Genomic DNA, 22,792 nt, shown 5'->3' on the forward strand with positions numbered 1-22,792 from the left:
AGAAGCGCCAACACAGACAGAAACCCGGGTGGACCCCGACCCGGAAATCAATTCTAGGCCGCGACCTTTTCCCACCTAAGCAGGCGGGCCGGAAGTCTGCCTGTTACCCGCCCCCGAGCTGTCATTGGGTGGAATACCCGGAATAGGGCAGGGATGTAGTCAAATTCTGGTTCTTTATTGGCTAAAAAGAATGAAATCGAACCCCCCCACAAACACACACACACAGACTGTGAGTCGACACTTCAGGAACACACCTGTGAATGAAAAAGAGACCCTTGCCTACTTCATCTACACGGTGAAGAGTAACAAGAGTAGACTGGACCAGAAATCGGAGGGTGGCAAGCAGCTTGAGTGAGGATGAAGCACATCTTAAAGGAATGAAGTGTAATGCTTGATGCACAGGTGATAATCTGCTACATTTAAGCCCATAAAGACTGTTAGATATTATTGTAAATAAAAAAAAGTTTGAACGATGGAAAAAAAGGAATGAAATTGGAGAACGTGGGACCTACCTTCCTCCGGAATTCTCATTGGCTAAAAAAAAAAACTCGCTCGGCCTTCGGATTCACATTGGCTGAAGTCGAGGGAAGGTGGTGTCTTATTATCCTCCGGGTCCCTCGATGGCTAGTGGGAGAGACTGGTGCTTGCCCCGCCCCGTGGGCTAAGCCGCTTATTTTTAAATAAAAAGTCGAGGACTTGGCGATCGTTTCCCCAGAAGCCACGGGGCTTTTGCTCCCCGGAGGCCCTCGAGTCTTGCTGAGCTCGGGAGTTAGGGAGACGCGAGCAGTGAGGGAGCCCGGAACGATTTCTTCGCGGAACCATTGAGCCGACGCCTCTGGGAGCACTTTGTGGGACGAACCGTGGCGTGCCTGGCTAGACGCGCAGGGATGGCGGCGGAGGCGGCTGATCCGGGGCTGGGGCCCGCCGTCCCCGTGGAGCTGCGGCGGGAGCGACGCATGGTGTGCGTGGAGTATCCGGGCGTGGTGCGTGACGTGGACAAGATGCTGCCGACTCTGGGCGGTGAGGAAGGCGTCTCCCGGGTAAGGGGCTGGGCATCTCCGGGACACCGGGAGAGAGACGGAGTCGCCTGACGGCGGCCGAAGGAGAGCGAATGAATCTGGGATGTGTGGTTTCCTTGGCAACGGAGCGTGTGGTAGACTCTGGGCGGCCAGTGGGGAGGGCTTTGCTATCTGTGATTGCCGGGAAGGGGTCGTTTTTTACCCAGGGAACAGAGGGGAAGGGACTGTGAGGGAGACCCCTAGGGGCTTTTTTTTTTTGAGATGGAGTCTGGCTCTGTAGTCCAGACTGGTGTGCAGTGGCGCGATCTCGGCTTACTGCAATCTCCGCCTCCCGTGTTCAAGCTTTTCTCCTCCCTCAGCCTCCCTAGGAGCTGGGATTACAGGCACTCACCACCACGCCCGGCTATTTTTTGTATTTTTTTAGTAGAATCGGGGTTTCGCCATGTTGGTTAGGCTGGTCTCGAACTCCTGACCTCAGGTGATCCGCCCGCCGAGGCCTCCCAAATTGCTGGGATTTTCGCTTGAGCCACTGCACCCAGCCCTTAGGGCCTTTTTTTCATTCCATCCCTAAAAGTAAGCCACAGCCTTGGCACGGGTGCCAGGAACGCAACTCTGCAGCCTCACAGGGTGTGTTGCGCTGCCTCATCCTCGTTACACGGAGTGGAAAACTGAGGCACGAGAAGATGAAGCTTTCTTGACTTAATTGAGAGGGAGAGACTGTTAGGTTATTAGGATTAGAGGTGGTGATAGTTGACATTTTATTCTGTGCCACGTACGGCTCTGGGTGCCTTACTTACAGTCCATACTCCTTAGAACCCTACCAGGTAGGAACTGTCAATGTCTGTATTTTACGAGGGAAGGAATGTCACTTGTGGTCACACAGCAAGTGGAGCAGCTGGAGGATGCTCTGTGTAAGTTCTTTACATGTAACAAAACTGGAAACGTCTCTTCTTTACAGAAATTTTCCCTCATCACTCTAACTAAAGTGGCCACTGCCAGTTATCTACCTCCTCATCCTGTTAATTCCAATGTGAAAGTGTTTTAAAATATTGTCTTTTGACAAAGGCTTATAAATTATAAAACATTTAAGAAAAAAAGGAAAAAAAACTTTATATTGTCACTCTTGGCCCCTTGGCCCTATCAACTCCATGAGAGTAGGGACTTCTCTTGTTCAATTCTGTATTTCTTTATTTTTATTAATTTATTTATTTTGAATCAGGATCTCATTCTGTCACCAAGGCTGGGGTACAGTGGAGCTAATCATGGCTCATTGCAGCCTCAACTTCCTGTGCTTAGGTGATCTTCTAACCTCACCCTCCCAGATAGCTGGGACTATAGGCATGCACCACCACGCCCAGCTAGTTTTTTGTATTATTTGTGGAGAGGCAGTCTCCCTTTGTTGCCCAGGCTGGTCTTGAACTCCTGGGCTCAATCCACCTGCCTTAGCTTGTCAAAGTGCTGGAATACAGATGTGAGTCACCATACTGGGTGCAGTTCTCTGTTCCTAACATCCGTAACAGTGCCAGGTTCTGTAATTACTTGTCAAATGCATGATTGAGTCTTTACAGCAATCTAGTGAGTTAGATGCCATTTTTATTCACATTTTTCAGATAAGGACACAAGAAAGTTCAGGTCAAACATCTCCTACATGGTATAAGGGGATTTGAACTCATGCCTTACTCTAGAGTCTGAGCCTTTACCTGCTGCTTTCTCATCCTTTATGAATATGGAAAAGCCTTAAATTCATTAAGCATGGGATACCAGTACAGCCCCAGTTAATCATGTTTTCTTCTTTTATATTATTCACTTGACTTTTGGCTTTGACAGAATCCTTACTCTTGCTAACCCCAGGGATTATCTGTACCCAACTACAGTGTAAGCGCTTTGGGAAGGGACCTTCATCACCCATTCACTCTTCCCATGTTTCTTGAGCCCTCCCCTGTGCCAGGCCCACCTTTGGGTTCATTCCCACCCCATCAAGACTCAGAGGTGTGTGTTTCATGAGGAGGAGATTCCTGAGCACCAGGCCTTCTTTATTCCCTCTCTAGATAGTTCCTGACCACTTCCTAAGGGCCAGACCCTGTTCTGGGTGTTGGGAGCCAGCTCACCAGTATGTAGGTGATCTTGTCCCATTTCACGTTGTTGGTGCTTTCAGATGCACACATCCGATGCTCGCTGTGACCCAGCATGCAGCAAGCATTCATTCACATGTAGGTGGCAACATATTGAATGTCTACCATGAGACAAGTTAGGCACCAAGCTCTGTGCTTTATACATATTTAATCATCATAACAATCATATGACATAGTTGCTATTCCTGGGGTTAAGAAGAGGGACCCAAAAAGGTGTTGGTATTCAGTGTCATGTGCTTGGAAGGCTATAGGTGGCAGCAAGTCAGAGCCCAAATGGGAATTACTGATTGATTTAATCTCATTTGGACCTCAGACCATCTGCATATGAGACTGAATACTGAGATCTTTTATGGTGGATGGTAGTTAGAGTAGGTAGCCCTAGACAAACCGTTCCACCCCACACCAAGCTGAGTGACCTCCAAGATAAGGGTGATAGTACCACCCTCGAATATTACCATAAGAATCACTGATGCCCCACACTGAACAGAGACGGGATGGATGATGGCATTTACTTAATGGGCAGTTGTCGTCTCCAACTTTACAACCTCTTAGAAGGAAGGAGAAGATTCTCATTTTCTCCACTGGATACACACTAAGCTACAAGGGTTTAAAAAATGAGCCTTTGGGAATTAAGAGCCCAGAATGAAATGTGAGCCTCTTGGCCCTTCCTGGGTCACCATCGGGTTTTGTGGAAAGAGGAGCAGCTCCTCACTGGCCGCTTACTCATCATTGCTTCACTGTCTCCTTCGGCTTTGCCACAGATCTACGCGGACCCCACCAAGAGGCTGGAGCTGTACTTCCGGCCCAAGGACCCATACTGCCACCCAGTGTGTGCCAACCGCTTCAGTACCAGCAGCCTGCTGCTCCGCATCAGGAAGAGAACAAGGCGGCAGAAAGGGGTGCTGAGCACTGATGCCCACCCCGAGGTCACATTTGACATGGAGATCCTTGGCATCATCTCCACCATTTACAAATTTCAGGGTAACTGAAATCTACTCTTGCAGCATCTGGTTATTTCAGGGTTGGTTATCCCAGCTGCCTGCAGGAGCTGTGTGGGTCATCTGTACCAGTAAGGGGGGCCAGGATATGCCCAGGCATGAGGGCAGGGGCTGCGGTGACACAGCAGAGCACAGGCCCCATCCAGAAGGCAGCCTTTCTTCCCTCCAACCAATAGTTCCCAGAGACTCTGGGTTCATTGCTGCCCAATCTTCAGTGTTCTTAAACTAGAAATCTTCTAATTTTTAATAAAACCATTGTATGGGACCAAATTTGGTCAGTAGACCTTTAGTCTTTACCCCCTCCCCATAGTGTTTTGAATCTTCTCTTGGTCTGGGCTGCTGTTGGTCTTGCCCTCCTAGCTCCTGAAGCCTCTTGGGACCTCCTACCCCTTTGAACTCTCAGCAGGTTGAAGGTCCCTCATGGAGCCCTCAATTAGGTTTGCCACCTACCAGGAACCCCAGTGAGGAGGCAGTAAGGCGAGGGAGGGAGACGGGCGTGAGAAAGACACAGACTTTGGCATCGTGCCTGCCTGAGCCCTGCCAGTTTCTTTGGAAGGTGGCTTGTATTCCCTCAGCCTCAGTTTCCTTGTCTGTGCAGTGTGGGCTGCAGAGCCTGCATTCCTTAGGCCCTTGTGAAGATTCTGGGAGGCAGTGCCTGTGAATGGACCAGGCTCTGGCCCACGGGAGGTGCCTGGCCTATTACTAACAAGCCTTAGAAATAGCTGAATTACAGCTACAGTTTTAGGCAGAATCTGAAGAGTGTAAAGATTGAGAAAGGAAAGGAGGACTAAAAGGAGAAAAGAGGGGAAGAAGAAAGCGAAACAAAGGACAAGCAGAACCTGGTTCCAATGGGTCAGCCATTTTGAATTGCAGTCATTCTGCTGGGTCATGGCATTCACCTAAGAGGGCTGTTCTTTCTGGAACAAGGTTTCCAAAGTGATTGATAAAACTTGACACGTGTTTTTATCGAATTGAACCAGTACCTTGCTGCCCAGTGTGTGTCTCCAGACTGGCAGCATCAGTCTCACCTGGGAGCTTGGTAGAAATGCACCATCTCAGAACCTACATTTAGCAAGATCCCGGGTGATTCATATCATATTATTAGGTTGGTGCAAACATAATTGCAGTTATTACAGTTAAAAGTCACATACCTTTAAGAAGCACTGACCTGAACTCCATCTTCACCGATTATGTAGCTCCCCACCTCCCCAAAATAATTTGTATGTAAGTGACTTAGACTACACTGAGCCAACTTTGCAGAAGCATTTGGGAAGGGTGTGTTTCCCTGCCACCCTCACCCTGCAGCCTCCACCACACGGCCCACTCAGCACCTCCCTAAGCAGATGTGGGTGTCAGTTTGTGGCAGCTACCCATTCCTGAACGGGTATCCCTGGACTCATTATCTGCCGTCTGGCTGCCTCTCTTTCTAGGGATGTCTGACTTCCAGTACTTGGCCGTGCATACGGAAGCAGGCGGCAAGCATACGTCAATGTATGACAAGGTACTGATGCTCCGGCCCGAGAAAGAGGCCTTCTTCCACCAGGAGCTGCCACTGTACATCCCCCCACCCATCTTCTCCCGGCTGGATGCCCCGGTGGACTACTTCTACCGACCAGAGACCCAGCACCGGTAAGTACCCCTCTAGGCAGCCTCAGTTCTCCATCCTGAAAATGGGATGGGCTGGGTGCAGTAGCTCATGCTGGTGGTACACACCTGTAATTCCAGCTACTCAGGAGGCTGAGGCAGGAGAATCACTTGAACCTGAGAGACAGAGGTTGCAGTAAGCTGAGATCACGCCAGTGCACTCACTCCAGCCTGGGTAACAGAGCAAGACTGTCTCTAAAAAAAAAAGAAAGAAAATGGGATGATAGTAGTATCTACCCACCAGAGGTATTGGGATTGCATTTAAATAGTATGTGCAGTTTTCAGCACAGGGCTGAGCACAGAACAGGGCCTTAGTAAGCAGTGACCTATGGATCGCCAAGTCGGCCTCACTCCTAAGGACTCTTACAGTGCGGAGAACTCGACTGTGGGACATGTGAGTTCCTGCTGAGAAATGTCCTTTGGTTTACCCCACCTGATCATTGCTGACCAGCCACTCCCTGGACCTTGCTGTCACCAGTAATGACACTACCTAAGCAAGCCACTCTGACCCCAGCTCTTTCCTTCCTCCTTTTTTTTTTCAATTGAGATGGAGTCTCGCTCAGTAGCCCAGACTGGAGTGCAGTGGCACGATCTTGGCTTACTGCAACCTTCGCTTCCTAGGTTCTGGTTCAAGCAATTCTCCTACCTCAGCCTGGCAACAGGCACGAGCCACCATGCCAAGCTAATTTTTGTATTTTTTAGATGAGATGGAGTTTCACCATGTTGGCCAGTCTGGTCTTGAACTCCCAACTGCGTGATCTGCCCACCTCGGCCTCCCAAAGTGCTGGGATTACAGGCATGAGCCAGTGCGCCCGGCCTCTTTCCTACCTCCTTTGCTCCCCATGGCCTCACCGTCCCTGTCCCTGGCAGAGATTTCACAGCCTCTTTATCATCTGTCCTTCCCCTACCCTGCTCTCTTTGCCACACTCACCTGCCAAGCCTTTGCCCCACTTCATCCCAGCTGTTTGCCTTTTCCTGGTCTGCCCTGTGCAGCTGGAGGTCGCTTCAGAGAACCCCTGATCCTGCCCATCACCCAGTGCCATCCTTCTCAAGGCATCTGTGACTGTACACAGCTCTCGCCTGCTCTGTTCTTGGTAATGGTTTGTGTCCCCTCTGGAGCACAGTGCCTCTCCTGAGGTCAGGCACGCACTCACTCTCTCATCAGTGATGGGTTTCTCCTTCACTGAGAGCTATGAAAGGCCACATGGACGTGACTCACAGTGCACCCACTGCCACCACCTGCCACCCACCACCACACCGCCCGTGTGCACAGCTCTCCCAAGCCCATATGTGATTCAGATGACATGAGTTCTTTAATTTGGACCTTCGTGACATAATTAGAGACCCCAGGGGCTGTTGGAAAGGCAGACCTGGGCATTGTCAAATGTTGTCAAATGCTACCCACTGACATGAAAGAATAGGATTTCCTTTATATAAAATCCAAGATTGAATACTATGAAAACAAGTTTGAAAATACCCAACTGGGGATGAATAGTATTGACCAGCTTCACCGCCAGTTATTCCATGTCCCTGTGCAGCAGCACAGTGAGTGTGTCTCACCCCAGCCTGGGAGCATTCCCCAGGGTTCCTCATACCCCATCGTACACACAAGGAAGCCGAGATGTGGGGTCAGCGCCAGGTCCTGTGGGCAGCACTGCCCCGGTCTCTCCCTCTCTGCAGGCTTTGCTCGTGGCCCAGTGCCACACTATCCTGATTTTTGTGTGCTCTACTTTCTAAAATTACACACAAAAAGTCAACATGAGGGCCGGGCGTGGTGGCTCATACCTGTAATCCCAGCACTTTGGGAGGCCGAGGCGGGTGGATCACGAGGTCAAGAGATCGAGACCATCCGGGTCAACATGGTGAAACCCTGTCTCTACTAAAAATACAAAAAATTAGCTGGGCACGGTGGCACGTGCCTGTAATCCCAGCTACTCAGGAGGCTGAGGCAGGAGAATTGCCTGAACCCAGGAGGCGGAGGTTGCGGTGAGCCGAGATCGCGCCATTGCACTCCAGCCTGGGTAACAAGAGCAAAACTCCGTCTCAAAAAAAAAAAAAAAAAAGACAACATGAAAAAAAACTTGCCCTTTTAATAAAGTATGCTTCCCAGAAGCAGTGCCTTGGCCTGCTTTGGTCTCTGTCATAGCCTCAGTGCCCAGAGCAGAGCCTGGCTGGTGAGAGGCACTCAGCAAGTATCCGTGGGCTCACATTTAGGGGAGCAGGATTACTACAAATTGATGAGCAAAGCAGAAAGGACTTCGGGTTTTTATTTTTTGAGAGATAGAGTCTCGCTCTCACCCAGCCTGGAGTGCAGTAGCGTGATCTCGGCTCATTGCAACCCCTGCCTCCTGGGTTCGAGTAATTCTCCTGCCTCAGCCTCCTGAGCAGCTGGGACTACAGGTGCCTGCCACTGTGCCCAGCTAACTTTTGTATTTTTGGTAGAGATGAGGCTTACCATGTTGGCCAGGCTAATCTCGAACTCCTGGCCTCCAATGAATGAGCCACACGCCTCGGTCTCTGAAAGTGCTGGATTACAGGTGTGAGCCACAGCCTCTGACCCGAAAAGGGCTTTCAGAACTGGCCCAGGTGATGTTGTTTGTTGAAGAATTGTTCCATAGCATGTTTTAAGCTTCCAAAAATGCAGCCCTCAAGAGAACGGGCTTGGGCCTAGTGTAATGTGGCTCACACCTGTAATTCCAGTGATTTGAGAGGCCAAGGTGGGAGGATCACTTGAGGCCAAAACTTTGAGACCAGCCTGGGTAACACAGCAAGACTCCATCTCTACAAAAAACTAAAAATGTTAGCTGGGCATGGTGGCATGCACCTATTGCCCTAGCTACTGGGGATGCTGAGGTGGAAAGATTGGTTGAGCCCAGGATTCTGAGGCTGCAGTGAATATGATCACACCACTGCACTCCAGCCTGGGTGACACAGCAAAACCCTGTCTCAGAAACAAAACACCAGACGAAAAGGAGAGAGTGGATGGACTCTGTGGACTGATGGGGCCCATATCTGGGTGGCTCCCTTGCTCTATGACAATGGCAGGTGTAAGACTAGATTCTGTGGAATAAAAATAAATGGTGGTGTGATAACAGAAGCCTAGAAAACTCTGGAAGACTTTGGGCTCAGAGCAGTTTTCTCTGAAGAGGTCGGAGGACTTTCTCATTCCTCATTGCTTATTTCCTTTAACACATCCTGACTGAGCACCTGTGGTGGCCCAGGGCACTCCCTGAAGCCTGGTGTCCATGGGACCCAGACAGCACAGCAACTGGGGCGCAGTGCAGGCAGTGGGAGCTAGATGGAGCGTGAGTACATAGCTGGGTGCCTTAAGGAGATCATGGTGAGTGGGCCGCAGTGGAAGACAGTGGGCCAGGTCAACAGGTGGCAGCGAGGGCCCTCAGAGGAGCTGACATGTGGAACTGAGACAGAGCCAGCCAGGTGAAGATCCAGGGACCCAACCAGAGGATTGGCGCATGCAGAGGAAGGCTAGGGAGGCTGCTATACCCCAGAGCAGTTGAGCCAGGGTATGGGGGTGGGGAGTGAAGACCAAGGCTTAGGCTTCATCCTCAGGAGAGGCTGTGTTCTTCTCTACCTTCAGAGAAGCACTGCGGAAAGGTTCAGACACACCTCAGAGTGGAGAGAATGGAATTGTTTAGTAGCCCCTGCGTACCCATCATGAGCGTCCAGTGGGCAGCATTCTGCCCTCTCCACCCCAGTGGCACAGTGCTGCCTTCAGAAACAAGCAGTGCAGATTTCAGACAGACCCGCAATACCTGCAATACCAGTCTCCTACCCAGCAGAGTTAGCAGCGCTCCCCATGCCACCCACACCCAGCCTTTGTTCAGGTTTTCCAAATTCTCTCAAAAGCCACTCAGGAGCCAGACAAGGGCCACACACGTTGCTTTGGTTGCTATCCCCTAGTCTGTTTAATCTGTAATGCCCCAACCACCACTACTCCCTACTTTTTTGTGATTCTTAGAGTAAATTGTACCTATTAGAAAAATAAAACAAATTGCAGGAATGTGTAACTAAAAAGAATCAAGTCACTTTGCCTCCCTGCAGAAAACTCTTGCATATAGAATTTTGCAAGGTGAAGGTCCCTGGATCTTCACCTGGCTGGCTCTGTCTCAGTTCCGGATACAATTTTCTGTACGTCTATTGTACTCACTGTAGAGTTTGAAGCAGGGGGCGACATGATCCCTTTTTTTTTTTTAATCTTAAGACAGAATTTCCCTCTTGTCCCCCAGGCTGGAGTGCCATTGTGCTATCTCAGCTCACTACAACCTCTGCCTCCTGGATTCAAGCAATTCTCCTGCCTCAGCCTCCCAAGTAGCCACAATTACAGGCGTGCTCAACCACACCCAGCTAATTTTTGTTTTTTTGGTAGAGATGGGGTTTCACCATATTGGCCAGGCTGCTCTCAAACTCCTGACCTCAGGTGATCTGCCCGCCTTGGCCTCCCAAAGAGCTGAGATTACAGATGTGAGCCACTGCACCCAGCCTATTTTTTAAAGTTACTTATTGGCTCATGCCTTAGAGAAGTCGGGGTGGGAGGATTGCTTGAGGAAGTTTGAGAACAGACTGGGCAACATAGTGAGACCTGTATCTACAAAAAAATGTTTAAAAATTACTCGAGCACGGTGGCATGTGTGCCTGTGGGCCCAGCTACTTGAGAGGCTGAGATGGAGGATGGCCTGAGCCTGGGAGGTCAGTGCTGCAGTGAGCTATGATTGCACCACTGCACTGCAACCTGGGTGACAGAGTGGGACCCTGTTTCAAAAAACAAAACCTTTTTTTCCCCACCACAAGCAGCATACTCTTGTCAGAAACAGAAATATAGAAAAAACAGCGCTGTCTGCACTGCCGCCCCAGCACTAGATAGCAGCATCTAAGTCCTTGCTCTGCCCTGTGCGCCAGTGGGCAGCTGTTCTCAAGCTGCTGGGGTAAGATGAGGGAGGTGGGCCAGCTGCCCCAGCCCCGAGGCCTCCTTCCTCCCCATGTGGTTTATCGGTTTCCAACACATGGAATGAACCTGTCTTTTCTCCCAGGGATGCTATCAATTCTCCTGCCCTGCTGACCTTGCTGGGTGTGTGAGGACTGGCAGGGAGGTGGCCTCACCACCGCCTCCTCGGCCCCTGCCTGGGGTGGTTGAGCTTCCCACAAACCAGGTAGGGAAGCAGAGGCTGCTGGGCTGGGCTGACAGGGTCCTCCTAACTGGAGGATGGTGGGTCCCTGCTGCTCCTAAGGGACTCTCCAAGGTGTTCCTGTTGACTTAGCCGTCAGCACCTTTCGACCCCTGCCAGCAGTTCCCCACCTACTTAGAATCATGTTGACACAGACCACAGCCTGAGGCTGTCATGGGGAGTGGGCTGGGGGTGCAGCCGAGACCCCTCCCTACAGGGTCAGGCACAGGTGGGCTGCTCTGAAGGTGCTGGCCAGCTTTCCTTGGGGGCATCTTTGAAAACGGTATAGTGCTCACCTGTCCTGTGTGGTTTTTTTTAAAAAGAAGGCCCAGACTTGATCCCATCTTTCTAGTTTTGTTTCATAAGGTGAAATTGCTGTTACTCTTTATAAGTGTGTCAATGGTATGTACTCATGTAGAAAACTAAGGTAAGATGGAAACACATTTAAAAGGTAATCACCTGAATGAATTCTATGATGTCCAGGACATATTTTAAAATAATGGGTTATACTTCAAAATAGTGGGTTGTGTGGAGGTTCAGAGGAAAGGAAATTAATCACGTGGTAATCGTTGTTGACACTGGTAGCGGGCTCACAGGGTCATTACACTGGCTGCCCTGCTTTCGTGTAAGTTTGATGTCCAACCTTAAAGAGGTGACCACTATAAATATTTTGAGGAAAACCTGCCTAAGGATGTTCTGTGCCAACACACAAAGACAGTTTTAGAATCTGTTTGTGTGTGTGTGTGTGTGTGTGTTGTGTGTGTTGTGTGTGTTGTGTGTGTTTTAAGACTTTATTTTTGAGATGGAGTTTTGTTCTTGTTGTCCAGGCTGAAGTGCAATGGAGCGATCTTGGCTCACTGCAACCTCTGCCTCCTAGGCTCAAGCGATTCTCCTGCCTCAGCCTCCCGAGTAGCTGGGATTACAGGCATGTGCCACCATACCCAGCTAATTTTTGTATTTTTAGTTAGATGGGGTTTCTCCATGTTGGTCAGGCTGGTCTCGAACTCCTGACCTCAGGTGATCCAGAAGGCACAGCGATTTCTCCTATTCCCCCTAGCCCCCTTCCCCCCAACAGCCTCCCCCATTATCAGCATCTCTGAAGAATGGGGCACTTGTTACAGTGGATGAGCCTACACTGATACATCGTCACCCAGTGTCCATAGTTGACACTGGGGTTCCCTCTTGGTGTTGGACATTCTTTGTTTGGACAAATAGAATCCTTGGCTTTCAGCCCTTTGTTTTATGGCGATGCCATTTGGTGAGATCCTTTGTTCATTCACCTACACGTGGTGGAGATGCTTCTGAGCCATAGGCCTGCTGTGTTGGGTGGCAGGACAGGTGTGTGATGGGATGTTCCCAGCCAGGCTCCTGGATGGGAGTCCCAGCTCCTTCCTGGGAGCTCCGTCTCTGGGCAAGTTTCCCAGTCCCTGTGGCTTTAGCTGCTTTATCAGAAAATGGTCCCTTCCCTGTAGGATTAGTTTGAGGGTTAAATAAGTGCATTGCATATAAGCACATGTCAGTGAGTGCAGCTCTTGTCCTTGTTTTCACAGTGGGTCGTGTTCTCTCATGCAGCTGTGCCTTGAGTGATTTCACCATTGCCAGCTGCCGGACATTAGACTCTGTCCAGTTTTTCACTGGCTGGACAGTGCTGCACCTGACTCTGCACTTGTGAGACCACCAGCCCTGTGGCGGGTGCCCTTTTCTGCACTCCAGCCTCTAGGACCTTTTGGCCTTTCCCCAGCTTGAGAGCCTCAGGCCCTGGGCTTCTCTGAGTTGTCACAGGCAGTTGTGGCCGAGTTCCTTCCTCTGTGAATACAGATACCCTAAGCAGCTGGCTCTGGGGTCCTTTCCCAGCACAGATGTCCAGGGAGAGGCACACATGGTGGCTGTGGACCTTGCCGGGTTCCTGGGCTCCCTGCTTGGTCCAGCCTGGCTGGTGCCTGGGATGGTCCGTGGTGCTCCTGTTCTCACCTGTGCTCTCTGCCCCCAGGGAAGGCTACAACAACCCCACCATCTCGGGTGAGAACCTGATTGGCTTGAGCAGGGCCCGGCGCCCCCACAATGCCATCTTTGTCAACTTTGAGGATGAAGAGGTGCCCAAGCAGCCACTGGAGGCTGCAGCCCAGACGTGGAGGAGAGTCTGCACCAACCCCGTGGACCGGAAGGTGGAGGAGGAGCTGAGGAAGGCGAGTCCCACGCCGCGCCCGGCCTAGTGGCCCCAGCCTCTGTGTGGGCCGCTTGTGTTTACCCAGCTGCTCCCTGTCCCGGCTGTGGGTTAGCTGCACTGACCTTTTCAAAACCCATTCCTTAGTGTATGGGAAATTTCCACCTTCAGATGTCATGTCTAAAGGCTGTGGCGGTATAAGTTCCACATTCCCAAAGTTGAACATGTTTCTTAGAGTTCTTGAGGAAAATATGTGTGCACTATTCCAATGTGACCTAAACATAGAGTTCTGGGATCCACTGAGCTCTTATTCATCCAGTCATTCATTGCAGCAAACCCACTGGGGCACCTAGTGTGCCAGACCCAGCATTTTTTTACCCTTAGAGTTGGAACCACGCCGCCAGGCAGCCCGCCTTCCCTGGGCTTGTAGGTGCTCTGGAGGCCTGCATCCCCATAGGCGTGAACAGCAGGTTCACAGTGAGGCCACACCACTGCCATCTAATCCTGGCTCCTCCCTTATGCAGCACGCCTGTGGGAGGTCTCTCTGAAAGAGACCGTGTGGATATCAGTTGATTTCTTGTTGATTTAACTGGGGCACTGTCAGTGGTTCCTCATTGTCCTCTGGGCACAGCCTACATTCCTAAACTGGCTTGTAAGACCCACTGCCCTGGCCCTCCAGCCCTCCACACTCTGGCTACACTGACCTTTGCAGTCCTCCCCAGGCCAGGCTGTCCTCTTCAACCCTGACAATGTCCCACCTCAGGCACCTGTTTTCTAGATTGGGGCAGCGGGGGACCCTGGGACTCTAGCATGTCTCCCCTGAGCCTGCTTTGTGCTGCATTGTGGGTTGTATGAGGACAGCGACCATGTCCCTTGTGGTCATTTCAGGGCCCCAGCCCCATAACTGCACTTGGCACAGGCTAGGCATGCAGTCCAGGCTTCCAAGGGAAGGGATGAGTGAGTGCAGTGTGACCTAGGGCCACACCCTGTGTGTCCAGCCCCTGCCCTCCACCCGCTCCTCTCTGGAGGGGCCACTGGGGTCCAGACCATGCTGGGGAGTCCAGGGAAGAAGGGTGGAAGTTACTCGTGCTCATCTCAGCCTCTGCCCTTGGCCTCCCCAGCTGTTTGACATCCGTCCCATCTGGTCCCGGAACGCTGTCAAGGCCAACATTAGTGTCCACCCAGACAAGCTCAAGGTCTTGCTTCCCTTCATAGCCTATTACATGGTAAGTGTCAAGCCCGCCCATCTGCCTTGGTTCCCACCCGAGTGCTCCCTGATGTGATGTCTTAGAGCCACAGTAAGAGCAGCCAGCCCCTATCCTGGCCCCTATCCTTGCTGCCCCACCCCCATCCTGGCCCATCCTTCCTACCCACCCCTGGCCTGGACCCCATCCTTCCTGCCCTACCCCCAACCTAGTACCTGCCCTGTCCCGGCACCCCATCCTTCTTCCCCCCGATCCTACTATTTCTAAGACAGCTTATTAAAGCCAGCTAGGAAAGTTTCAGGTCCCTGAGTCCAGGCTGCTCTCCATAGCCTGTTGGGCTACAGGCCCAGCCCCTGACCACAGCAGCCCCAAGTCAAGTCCTCCCACCCCACAGGTTGAGTGGGGTTCAGTGGGAGGCAGATCTATCTTTGATCCATAAGCACGTAAGGATGGGTGTCAGGAGGTTCCCAAAGATGTGGATGGGAAAGGGATCCTTTCCCACTGTAGGGACACACAGAACATAAGGGGAGGCCAGTGTAAGCATGACCACGAGGTTCTGCAGCAGGCAGCAGGACACAAGAAAGACCTCCCTGCCGTGTGGGACCCCTGGCCCAGGAGAGCACCTGTGCTGAGGGTCTGCAGCAGGCAGTAGGGCACAAGGAAGTCCTCCCCGTGTGTGGGACCCCGGCCCAGGAGAGCACCTGTGCTGCTCGGCATTGACTTTTTAGTTTTTATTATTTTATTTTATTTTTTATTCTTTTTTGAGATAGAGTCTCACTCTGTCTCCCAGGTTGGAGTGCAATGGTGGGATCTTGGCTCACTGCAGCCTTCGCTTCCAGGATTCAAGCAATTCTGCCTCAGCTTCCCATGTAGTTGCGACTACAGGCACGTGCCACTATGCCCAACTCTTTTTTTTTTTTTTGCATTTTTAGTAGAGATGGAGTTTTGCCACATTGGCCAGGCTGGTCTCAAACTTCTAACCACAAGTGATCCACCAGCCTTGGCCTCCCAAAGTGCTGGGATTATAGGTGTGAGCCACCACGCCCAGCCAGCATTGGCTTTTTAGATATACGCACTTCAAAAGCACCCTTGGGGATGCAAGACATCTCTGATTAGGCCACTAGTAACATTGGGCACTTAATATGTGCCGGGAACCATGCTAAAGGCTCCACAGGCATTATCTCATTTAATCCTCTAAGAACCTTGGGAAGTCAGGCACAGTGGCTCACTTCTAAAATCCCGGTACTTTGGGAGGCTGAAGTGGGAGAATCGCTTGCATCCAGGAGTTCAAGGCCGGCCTGGGCAACATAGTGAGCCCCTAACTCTACAAAAAAATTAAAAATTAGCCAGTTATGGTGGCTTGTGCCTGTAGTCCCAGCTACTTGGGAGGCTGAGGTAGGTGGATCACTTGAGCCCAGGAGGTCGAGGCTGCAGTGAGCCATGATTGTGCCACTGCACTCAGCCTGGGCAACAGAGTGGGACCCTGTCTCAAAACAACAACGAAAAAACCCATAGGAAAGGGTGTTTCTGTTCCCTCCATCTGATAGGAAGACCAAGGTTTGGAAAGCCCAAGTACCCTCACCAAAGCAACAGGGGCTGTGCATGGCAGAGCAGGGCTGGGCATCCAGAGCCCTGTTCCCAGCTCCGGACAGGACAGCCCTGTCCCCACCTCCTGAGCTCTTTTGCTGCCTCAGTGTTGGCTCTGCCCTGCCCAGGGACCCAGGCCTTCACCTCGCCTCACATTCCCACCTTTTCTATCTCCAGATAACAGGCCCCTGGCGCAGCCTATGGATTCGATTCGGGTATGACCCCCGAAAAAACCCAGACGCCAAGATTTATCAAGTCCTTGATTTCCGAATCCGTTGTGGAATGAAACACGGTAAAAACTCCTGAAAGCTATGGTTCCTGCCTTTCTCTATATATGCCTTTCAGTTTCTAGCATTCTCTTTTGTAGTAAGAATCTTTTCATTTGGGGAGAATAAAAAATCCTTTTGCCCCCTTGCCTCTTTTGGATGCAGAATGCCTGGAAACAAAAGTTGCAGCTCTGTGCTAGCCCCACCAGGGACCGCCTGGTTTCTGAACCACGTCCCTCACTGAGTGACTGCAGGTGCCCTGTGGTCCTGTGACGCAGGCCAGGCACATGTGAGAGCTTTGGTGCCCGCCCGCCTGGGAAGCCCTGGGATTCGTTGGTGACCACAATGGCATGCTTGGCAGCCTGGGGTGCCCTCTTGGGAGCTGGCCCCATGGATCCAAGTCGCATCTCCAGTGTGAAGCCAGTGTGGTTTGCTGACAGGCCCTGTGCCCACCTCCTGACATGCCTGCCCTTGCCTGCAGGTTACGCCCCCAGCGACTTGCCAGTCAAAGCAAAGCGCAGCACCTACAACTACAGCCTCCCCATCACTGTCAAGAAGACGCGTGAGTGTGCCGGGTGCCCTCTGTGGGTCAGGAGTATTTGCCAAGGAAGTTGGGGCACCTGGACCCAGACGGGGAGGTGCTTCCTGGGGGTCACTCCAGGGCTCTGCCGGCCATTCCTCTCCTAGGAGTGGGAGGGCAGGCAGGAGGGCAGTCCAGGGTGGTTGGGAGAGACACCTCCTCCCCACCTTGCATGTGCCAAGGCACTGCTGTTGTCCCCACGCAGCCAGCCAGCTTGTCACCATGCATGACCTGAAGCAGGGCCTGGGCCCATCGGGGACAAGCGGTGCTCGGAAAGCAGCCTCTAGCAAGTACAAGCTCAAGGTGGGCGCCCTGAGCCCCGGGAGGGGGTAGCTCCCAGCGGAGGCTGGGAGTGGACAGGAGGACCTCCCCCTCAGGGTCGAGCATCCTGTGGGCGACACCTAGGGGACTGTGATTGGGGCAGCTCTGCCCAGCAGGGCCTTGGCTCCGTGACTGCTTTTGGGGCAGCCTTTAGACACTGAGGGCAAGAACTTGGTGCAAAGCCCCTGGGCCTGTAGGTATTGGGGACATGTGGCAAAGAGGTGGTGACAAGTCTCAGGGAAGCCTGGCACCAGCAGCTGCATGTGGCTGTCCTTCTCAAGCCCTTTGGGAGCCTGGGCCCCTGCTGAGCCATGTGACCACCGCTGGAATGATTAGAATCGGGCACACGCAGGACAGAGCCAGAGCAGGCCATGTGGGCCGCAGCTGTGGCAGGAACCTCACTGGCTCATGTTTCTGTCAGTGCAGTTGCCCAACAGGGGTTGCTCGACGGGGGTTGGCAGTGTCCAGAGCTGTCCCCACATTCAGGCTCCCGCAAGCCGCTCCACAGTCCTGGGGGAGGCCGAGAAGGGCTCATCCCCTTAGGTGGAATCACCTGCCAAGGGAGTGGGTGGCAGAGACGAGTACAGCAGAGACAGGTGATGTGAGGGACTCACTGTCCCCCAGCATCTGGGGCCCCTGCCTGCTCCCCAGGCTTTTCAGACCTTTACTGTCTTCCCAGTCAGGGGTGACCATGTCACAGCCTGTGTGGCCTGCCTTCTCCTCGAGGCCTCTCCTGTGAGGCCATTATCCTTACCTCTAGAACTACCTAGCTGGGTAGGGAGAGTAAACACTTGCTAAGCCTTGCTTTCCCCTGAAAAGATGTCAGGGCAGGCCACAGGGGGACACAGGATAACAGTTTAGCAGCAGTGGGTGAGGAATGAAGTCAGAGTGCAAGAAGGCACAGAACACAGAGCCTGACGAAAGGCTAGTGCCAGCCCCATGTCATGGGCGCCATGCCTGCTGTGCAGGCAGGCTCACTGTTTCCAGTGACCCCGGGAGGGCCTGGGTGCTCCTCTAACTCTCCCAGAGCCTCCCAGGGAGTTGGACCTCATTTTTTCCTCAACTGCTCCTAGGCCCTCTGGCCTGTCTGCCAAGCCTAGTCCTGGTGACCAGCCAGCTCCTTGGAGAGACCCAATGGGAGTCTACATGGAGTCTCCAGCTCCGGCACCCTCCAGAGCTCTGGCTGACCTTTCCTGTCTCTCTTCCCCTTTTTCACCAGGACTCCATCTACATCTTCCGGGAAGGGGCTCTGCCACCCTATCGGCAGATGTTCTACCAGTTATGCGACTTGAATGTGGAAGAGTACGTATGGGGGGTGCTGAGGCAGTGAGGGGGGCCTGTGGGACCTGAGGACCAAAGTGTTCACAACTCTTCCACTTCACGTCGGCCTTAATCTCCCTCTAGAAGACTCGCCCATCTGGGAGTTTGGTTGGTGCTGCGGGGAGCCCTGCTGTGCCAGCAGCCCTCACAGAGGCGGTTCCCTGTAAAAAGCCTTGGCTCTGAGCTGCGCAGAGACAGTTCTTGCTGTTCTGTCCTTGCCCCTCTTCCACTGTCCACATGAAGACCCATGAGCTGGTTTCTAATCCCCAAGACCCATTAGATCCCAGAACCCTTTTATCAACTTGTTATTTGTGATGTTTAAAGAATTGCAGGGGGAGGGCACTGGGTGGGAGAAGATGGGAACGTGCCAAATACACGTTGAAATCTACTGAAAGCCATGGCTTGCCAGAAGCATGTGCCAGGGTACACGCCACGCTTTGAGTGTGGTGAGGGTCCAGGGACCACACAGGTTCAGGGCCCCAGCCAGAAACACAGTCTTGTCTCCAGTTCCTCTGTAGACCTCACTCTAGGGGCCGCTCTTCTCAGTACAGGTCTGCCTCTGCCAAAAACCGACACTGGCATCTCTTCGCAGAGACCCCACCCTGGGACTTATGTCCCACCCCTCTTCCCCACCCCCAGGTTGCAGAAGATCATCCACCGCAACGATGGGGCAGAACATTCCTGCACGGAACGGGATGGGTGGTGCCTCCCCAAGACCAGTGATGAGCTCAGGGACACTATGTCCCTCATGATCCGGCAGACCATCCGCTCCAAGAGGCCTGGTGAGAGCCGCTCAGGGTCAAGGGGGACCAGGATGCCTGGGGATCCCCTCAGAGGCAGCAGGTGTCCCTCAGGGGACTCATCCCTGAGAAATTGCACCCAGGTGGCATCATCTTGCCCCTGGCCCTGGTGGGAGGTGGGCAGTGTGAGCCAGAGTAAAGTCCAGGAGCCGGAATCACCCCAGTTGCCCACAGAGGCTGCCTCGGTTGAGGCCCTCAGCCTTGGAGTCTAGGGTAGGAGGCAAGCCCAGAGGGGAAGGGTGCACAGCGCAGCACTGCCGCTGGGCCTCCACCTGCCACCCTCACACTGGCCCACGTCTTCAGCCGTGCATGCACAGGCTCTGCCTCTGTCTTCTTCCTGCTCCACGTGGCTCAGCCTCTTCTGGAAACAGGCAGCCCTGGCAGGGGCGAGGGCAAGCTGCAGGGGAAGGGAGGGGGGTGGCACCTGCTGGGCAGTGGATCTGACGAGGCTGAGGAGAGTCATAAGAGGCCCCCCCCTCAGGGGATTCCTCTCAGGCTTAGGGAAGGGGCATCCTGCACCCATTCATGCCCCCCAGATCTGACTGGAGCAGGGGTTCTTGGTCTGCTTGGAATCCAGACTCAGCCCCCTTTTGGAATCTAATCAAGGGTATAGACCCTTTCCCAGGGAAAATGATGTGTTCACTCTCAGGGGTCCCCAGGCCCTTGAAGCTGCCCGTGGCTCCCCTATGCAGTGTTTCTCTGAGTGCTTGTTAAATTACAGCTTCCTGGGGGAGCCTCCATCCCATGCTTCTTCAGAGCTCAAATCTCAGAACCTTATAGTAGAAACAGGCTCCCCAGAGCCTGCATGGGACACCCATGGCCTTGTCCCCCCTCCGGTCCCAGCTCTCTTTTCCAGCTCAGCCAAGGCTGACGGTGGGAAAGAGCAGCTGACCTTCGAGTCTGGGGAAGACGAGGAGGAGGATGAGGAGGAAGAAGAAGAGGAGGAGGAGGATTTCAAGCCATCAGACGGCAGTGAGAATGAGATGGAGACAGAGATTCTGGACTATGTGTGACAAGGCCTGAGGCTGGGCCTCCCTGACCAGGCCAGACTGGTATGGCCTAATGAGGGAGCCAGGGCTCCCACTGCCACCCACAGTGCCCGGAGTGGCCCTAGGAGGCCCTCTGAGGACAACTGGCGTCCCAGCAAAGGGTGCAGCAGACTCTAGCCCTGGGTGTGCCCCACTGCTTGGTGCAGCCTCTGGTCCTGAGGGGTTAGGGACATCCCCAGTGGGTATGCCCTGACCCCGCCACCCATGAACCAGCCCAGCATCCAGCCAGTGAGTGGGCACCCAGTGCTTCTCAGGCTGAAACCAGTTTGATGTGGAGCTGGGCAGCTTGGGGGCCAGGCCACACGGCAGTCTCCACTTGGCTCTCCTGACTGTGTGGTGGAGATAGTGTGGGGAGCCTGGTGCATGGTCCCAGGTGGCAGGAAGTGCCCTTGGCTCTGGTCCCATCTGTTTAGCGCAGCTTTGGTCACAGCCAGGCCTTGCTGGAATTGCTCTTATTAAACCAATTTCCCAAGAAGTCTTGGTTTCTCACTGAGTGTTGGAGCCACAGGGGAGTCTCTTCTTGCCTTGGGGCTTAGGCCCCCTTAGTCCCTTCATTTGTTCCTTCATTCATTCAGTGACCTCATGCTGGCAGTGCTGGCCTGTGCGCCCTCACCTGTGGTCAGATGAGGTGAGGGCAGCCAGGAGGACTCCAGGCTGGGGCTCATTTTTTCTCTAAATGAACGCCTTCTTGACAAGGTCATGGGAAAATGGGAAACGGGCCCTGCTGTCTCATGGTTTCCCAGCATCAAGCCATTCGGTCCTGAGCCCAGCAAGCCTGCCGCCTGGCTCTGCTCCCTGTGTTGTCCTTGGCCGAGGTGCCTCTTGTGTCTGCAGCAGACTCCCTCCCCACCTGTGTGCGTTCCAGGTATTCGTTGAAGAAAGGAGGTGGTTTGTCTAGAGAACGGCCCCATTCTGTATCGGCTGGCTGCTTCTGTGTGGTGCTGAACTGCTCTCCTCTCCCTTGTATTTCCTGTGGACTGGTGGAGGCTCAGCCAGAGGCAGGTTCAAGGCCTCTTCCTAGGCTACGTTGGTCTGCAGGCACAGGATGTCTGCTGAGCCCCTTTGGTGACACTAGGATTGACTGGCAGGTTTAGGTGTTGTCAGCCTGATTCGTTGGTCTTTAGGCTAACAGTTTTTTGTCTTATTTGTGGGGTTTTTTTTTTTTTTTTTTTTTTTTTGAGATGGTCTTGCTCTGTTGTCCAGGTTGGAGTGCAGTGGTGCAATCAGGGCTCACTGCAGCCTCAACATCCTGGGCTCCAGTGATCCTTCCACTTCAGCCTCCCAAGTAGCTGGAACTACAGGTTGTGCACCACCATGCCCAGATAATTTGTACATTTTTTGTAGAGATGAGGTCTCACTAATGTCCAGGCTGGTCTCAAACTCCTGGGCTCAAGAGATCCTCCCACCTCAGCCTTCCAAAGTGCTGAATTACAGGTGTGAGGCACTGCATCCAGCCTAGTGAATGGCTTTTGAACAGCTGTTGATAATTGCCTGGACTTACTGCTTCCTTAAGCATGCAGAATGGTGATTTTTTAATTTATATTGTTCCCTCTGCCTTTAGTAGCTGGAATTCTATAAAGGAACCTTCCTCATCTATTTGATTACCCTGAAATGCCATTTGGACAGAAAGGGAGGGAAAATATCTGTTCTCATTTCTGTCAGTTTTCTGAACAATGAGTTAGTGCCCTGGCAAGGGCTAGTGACACAGAAGGCAGGGCGAGGGCTGTGTTTCCTGGGTGTCCTGGTGAACTCTCAGATCTGTCAATTGCAGGCTTGCTTTTTCATGCCCAGCTTGTCAATCTTTGGCCAGAGGCAGCCTCAGGTTGCCTTCTGTAGTCCTTTGAGAACCCTTGGGTCTTGGTCACCTTCCTTACTTGCCAGCCACCAAGAAGCTGCAGGCTCCAGCCCCTCCCCGGCATTTCCTGCCCAGGACCCAACCCAGCCATCTCCCCAGGGTGCGGTCCTGTGTTGGTGTGAATATGGTGTTTGGAGACCCCAAACTGGTCATGGGGATGGTGGTTGCTCATGGGGTTTCTTTACTGCTAGGGCTTTGGAAGAGACCGAGCCAGGAAATAAGTTTGTTTTTTTTTTTTTTTTAACCAATAAAAAAAGTATGAGGCCGGGCACAGTGGCACACACCTGTAATCCCAACACTTTGGGAGGCCGAGGCAGAAGGATCAATTGAGGTCAGGAATTCGAGATTAGCCTGGCCAACATGGTGAAACCCTGTCTTTACTAAAAATACAAAAAATTAGCCAGGTGTGGTGGCATGCACCTGCAGTCCCAGCTCAGGCAGGAGAACAGCTTGAGCTTGGGAGGTGGAGGTTCCAGAGAGCCGAGATTGCACCACTGCACTCCACCCAGGGTGACAGAACGAGACTCAATCTCAATAATAATAATAAAAAAGTATGAATTCATGCAGGTATTTCCCAGTTGTAAGATTGTCAGGCTTTACTTCTCTGATTTTACACCTGTTTTTCTGCCTATGCTGAAAATCTGGGTTCCTGACAGCATTAGCATAATT

General features: G+C 52.7%; 1 protein-coding gene across 2 annotated transcripts; it reads left to right on the forward strand.

The window, feature by feature from the left end:
- Positions 1-875: 875 nt before the first annotated feature.
- Positions 876-20,743, forward strand: GTF3C5 (general transcription factor IIIC subunit 5). 2 transcript variants are annotated; one of them, XM_009004731.5, is made up of 11 exons: positions 876-1,040; positions 3,913-4,132; positions 5,580-5,778; positions 12,967-13,162; positions 14,262-14,366; positions 16,110-16,224; positions 16,680-16,760; positions 16,984-17,081; positions 18,319-18,401; positions 19,059-19,201; positions 20,063-20,743. In XM_009004731.5, the coding sequence occupies exons 1-11, from the start codon at positions 888-890 to the stop codon at positions 20,230-20,232; spliced, it is 1,563 nt and encodes a 520-aa protein (XP_009002979.1). In that variant the 5' UTR covers positions 876-887; the 3' UTR covers positions 20,233-20,743. The 2 variants fall into 2 exon arrangements, with proteins under 2 accessions (XP_009002979.1, XP_009002983.1); XM_009004735.4 differs by having other exon boundaries at positions 876-1,020.
- The last annotated feature ends 2,049 nt before the right edge of the window (positions 20,744-22,792 follow it).

This window comes from Callithrix jacchus, chromosome 1 (genome assembly GCF_049354715.1).
Source record: "Callithrix jacchus isolate 240 chromosome 1, calJac240_pri, whole genome shotgun sequence".
In the NCBI taxonomy this organism is placed as follows: domain Eukaryota; kingdom Metazoa; phylum Chordata; class Mammalia; order Primates; family Cebidae; genus Callithrix; species Callithrix jacchus.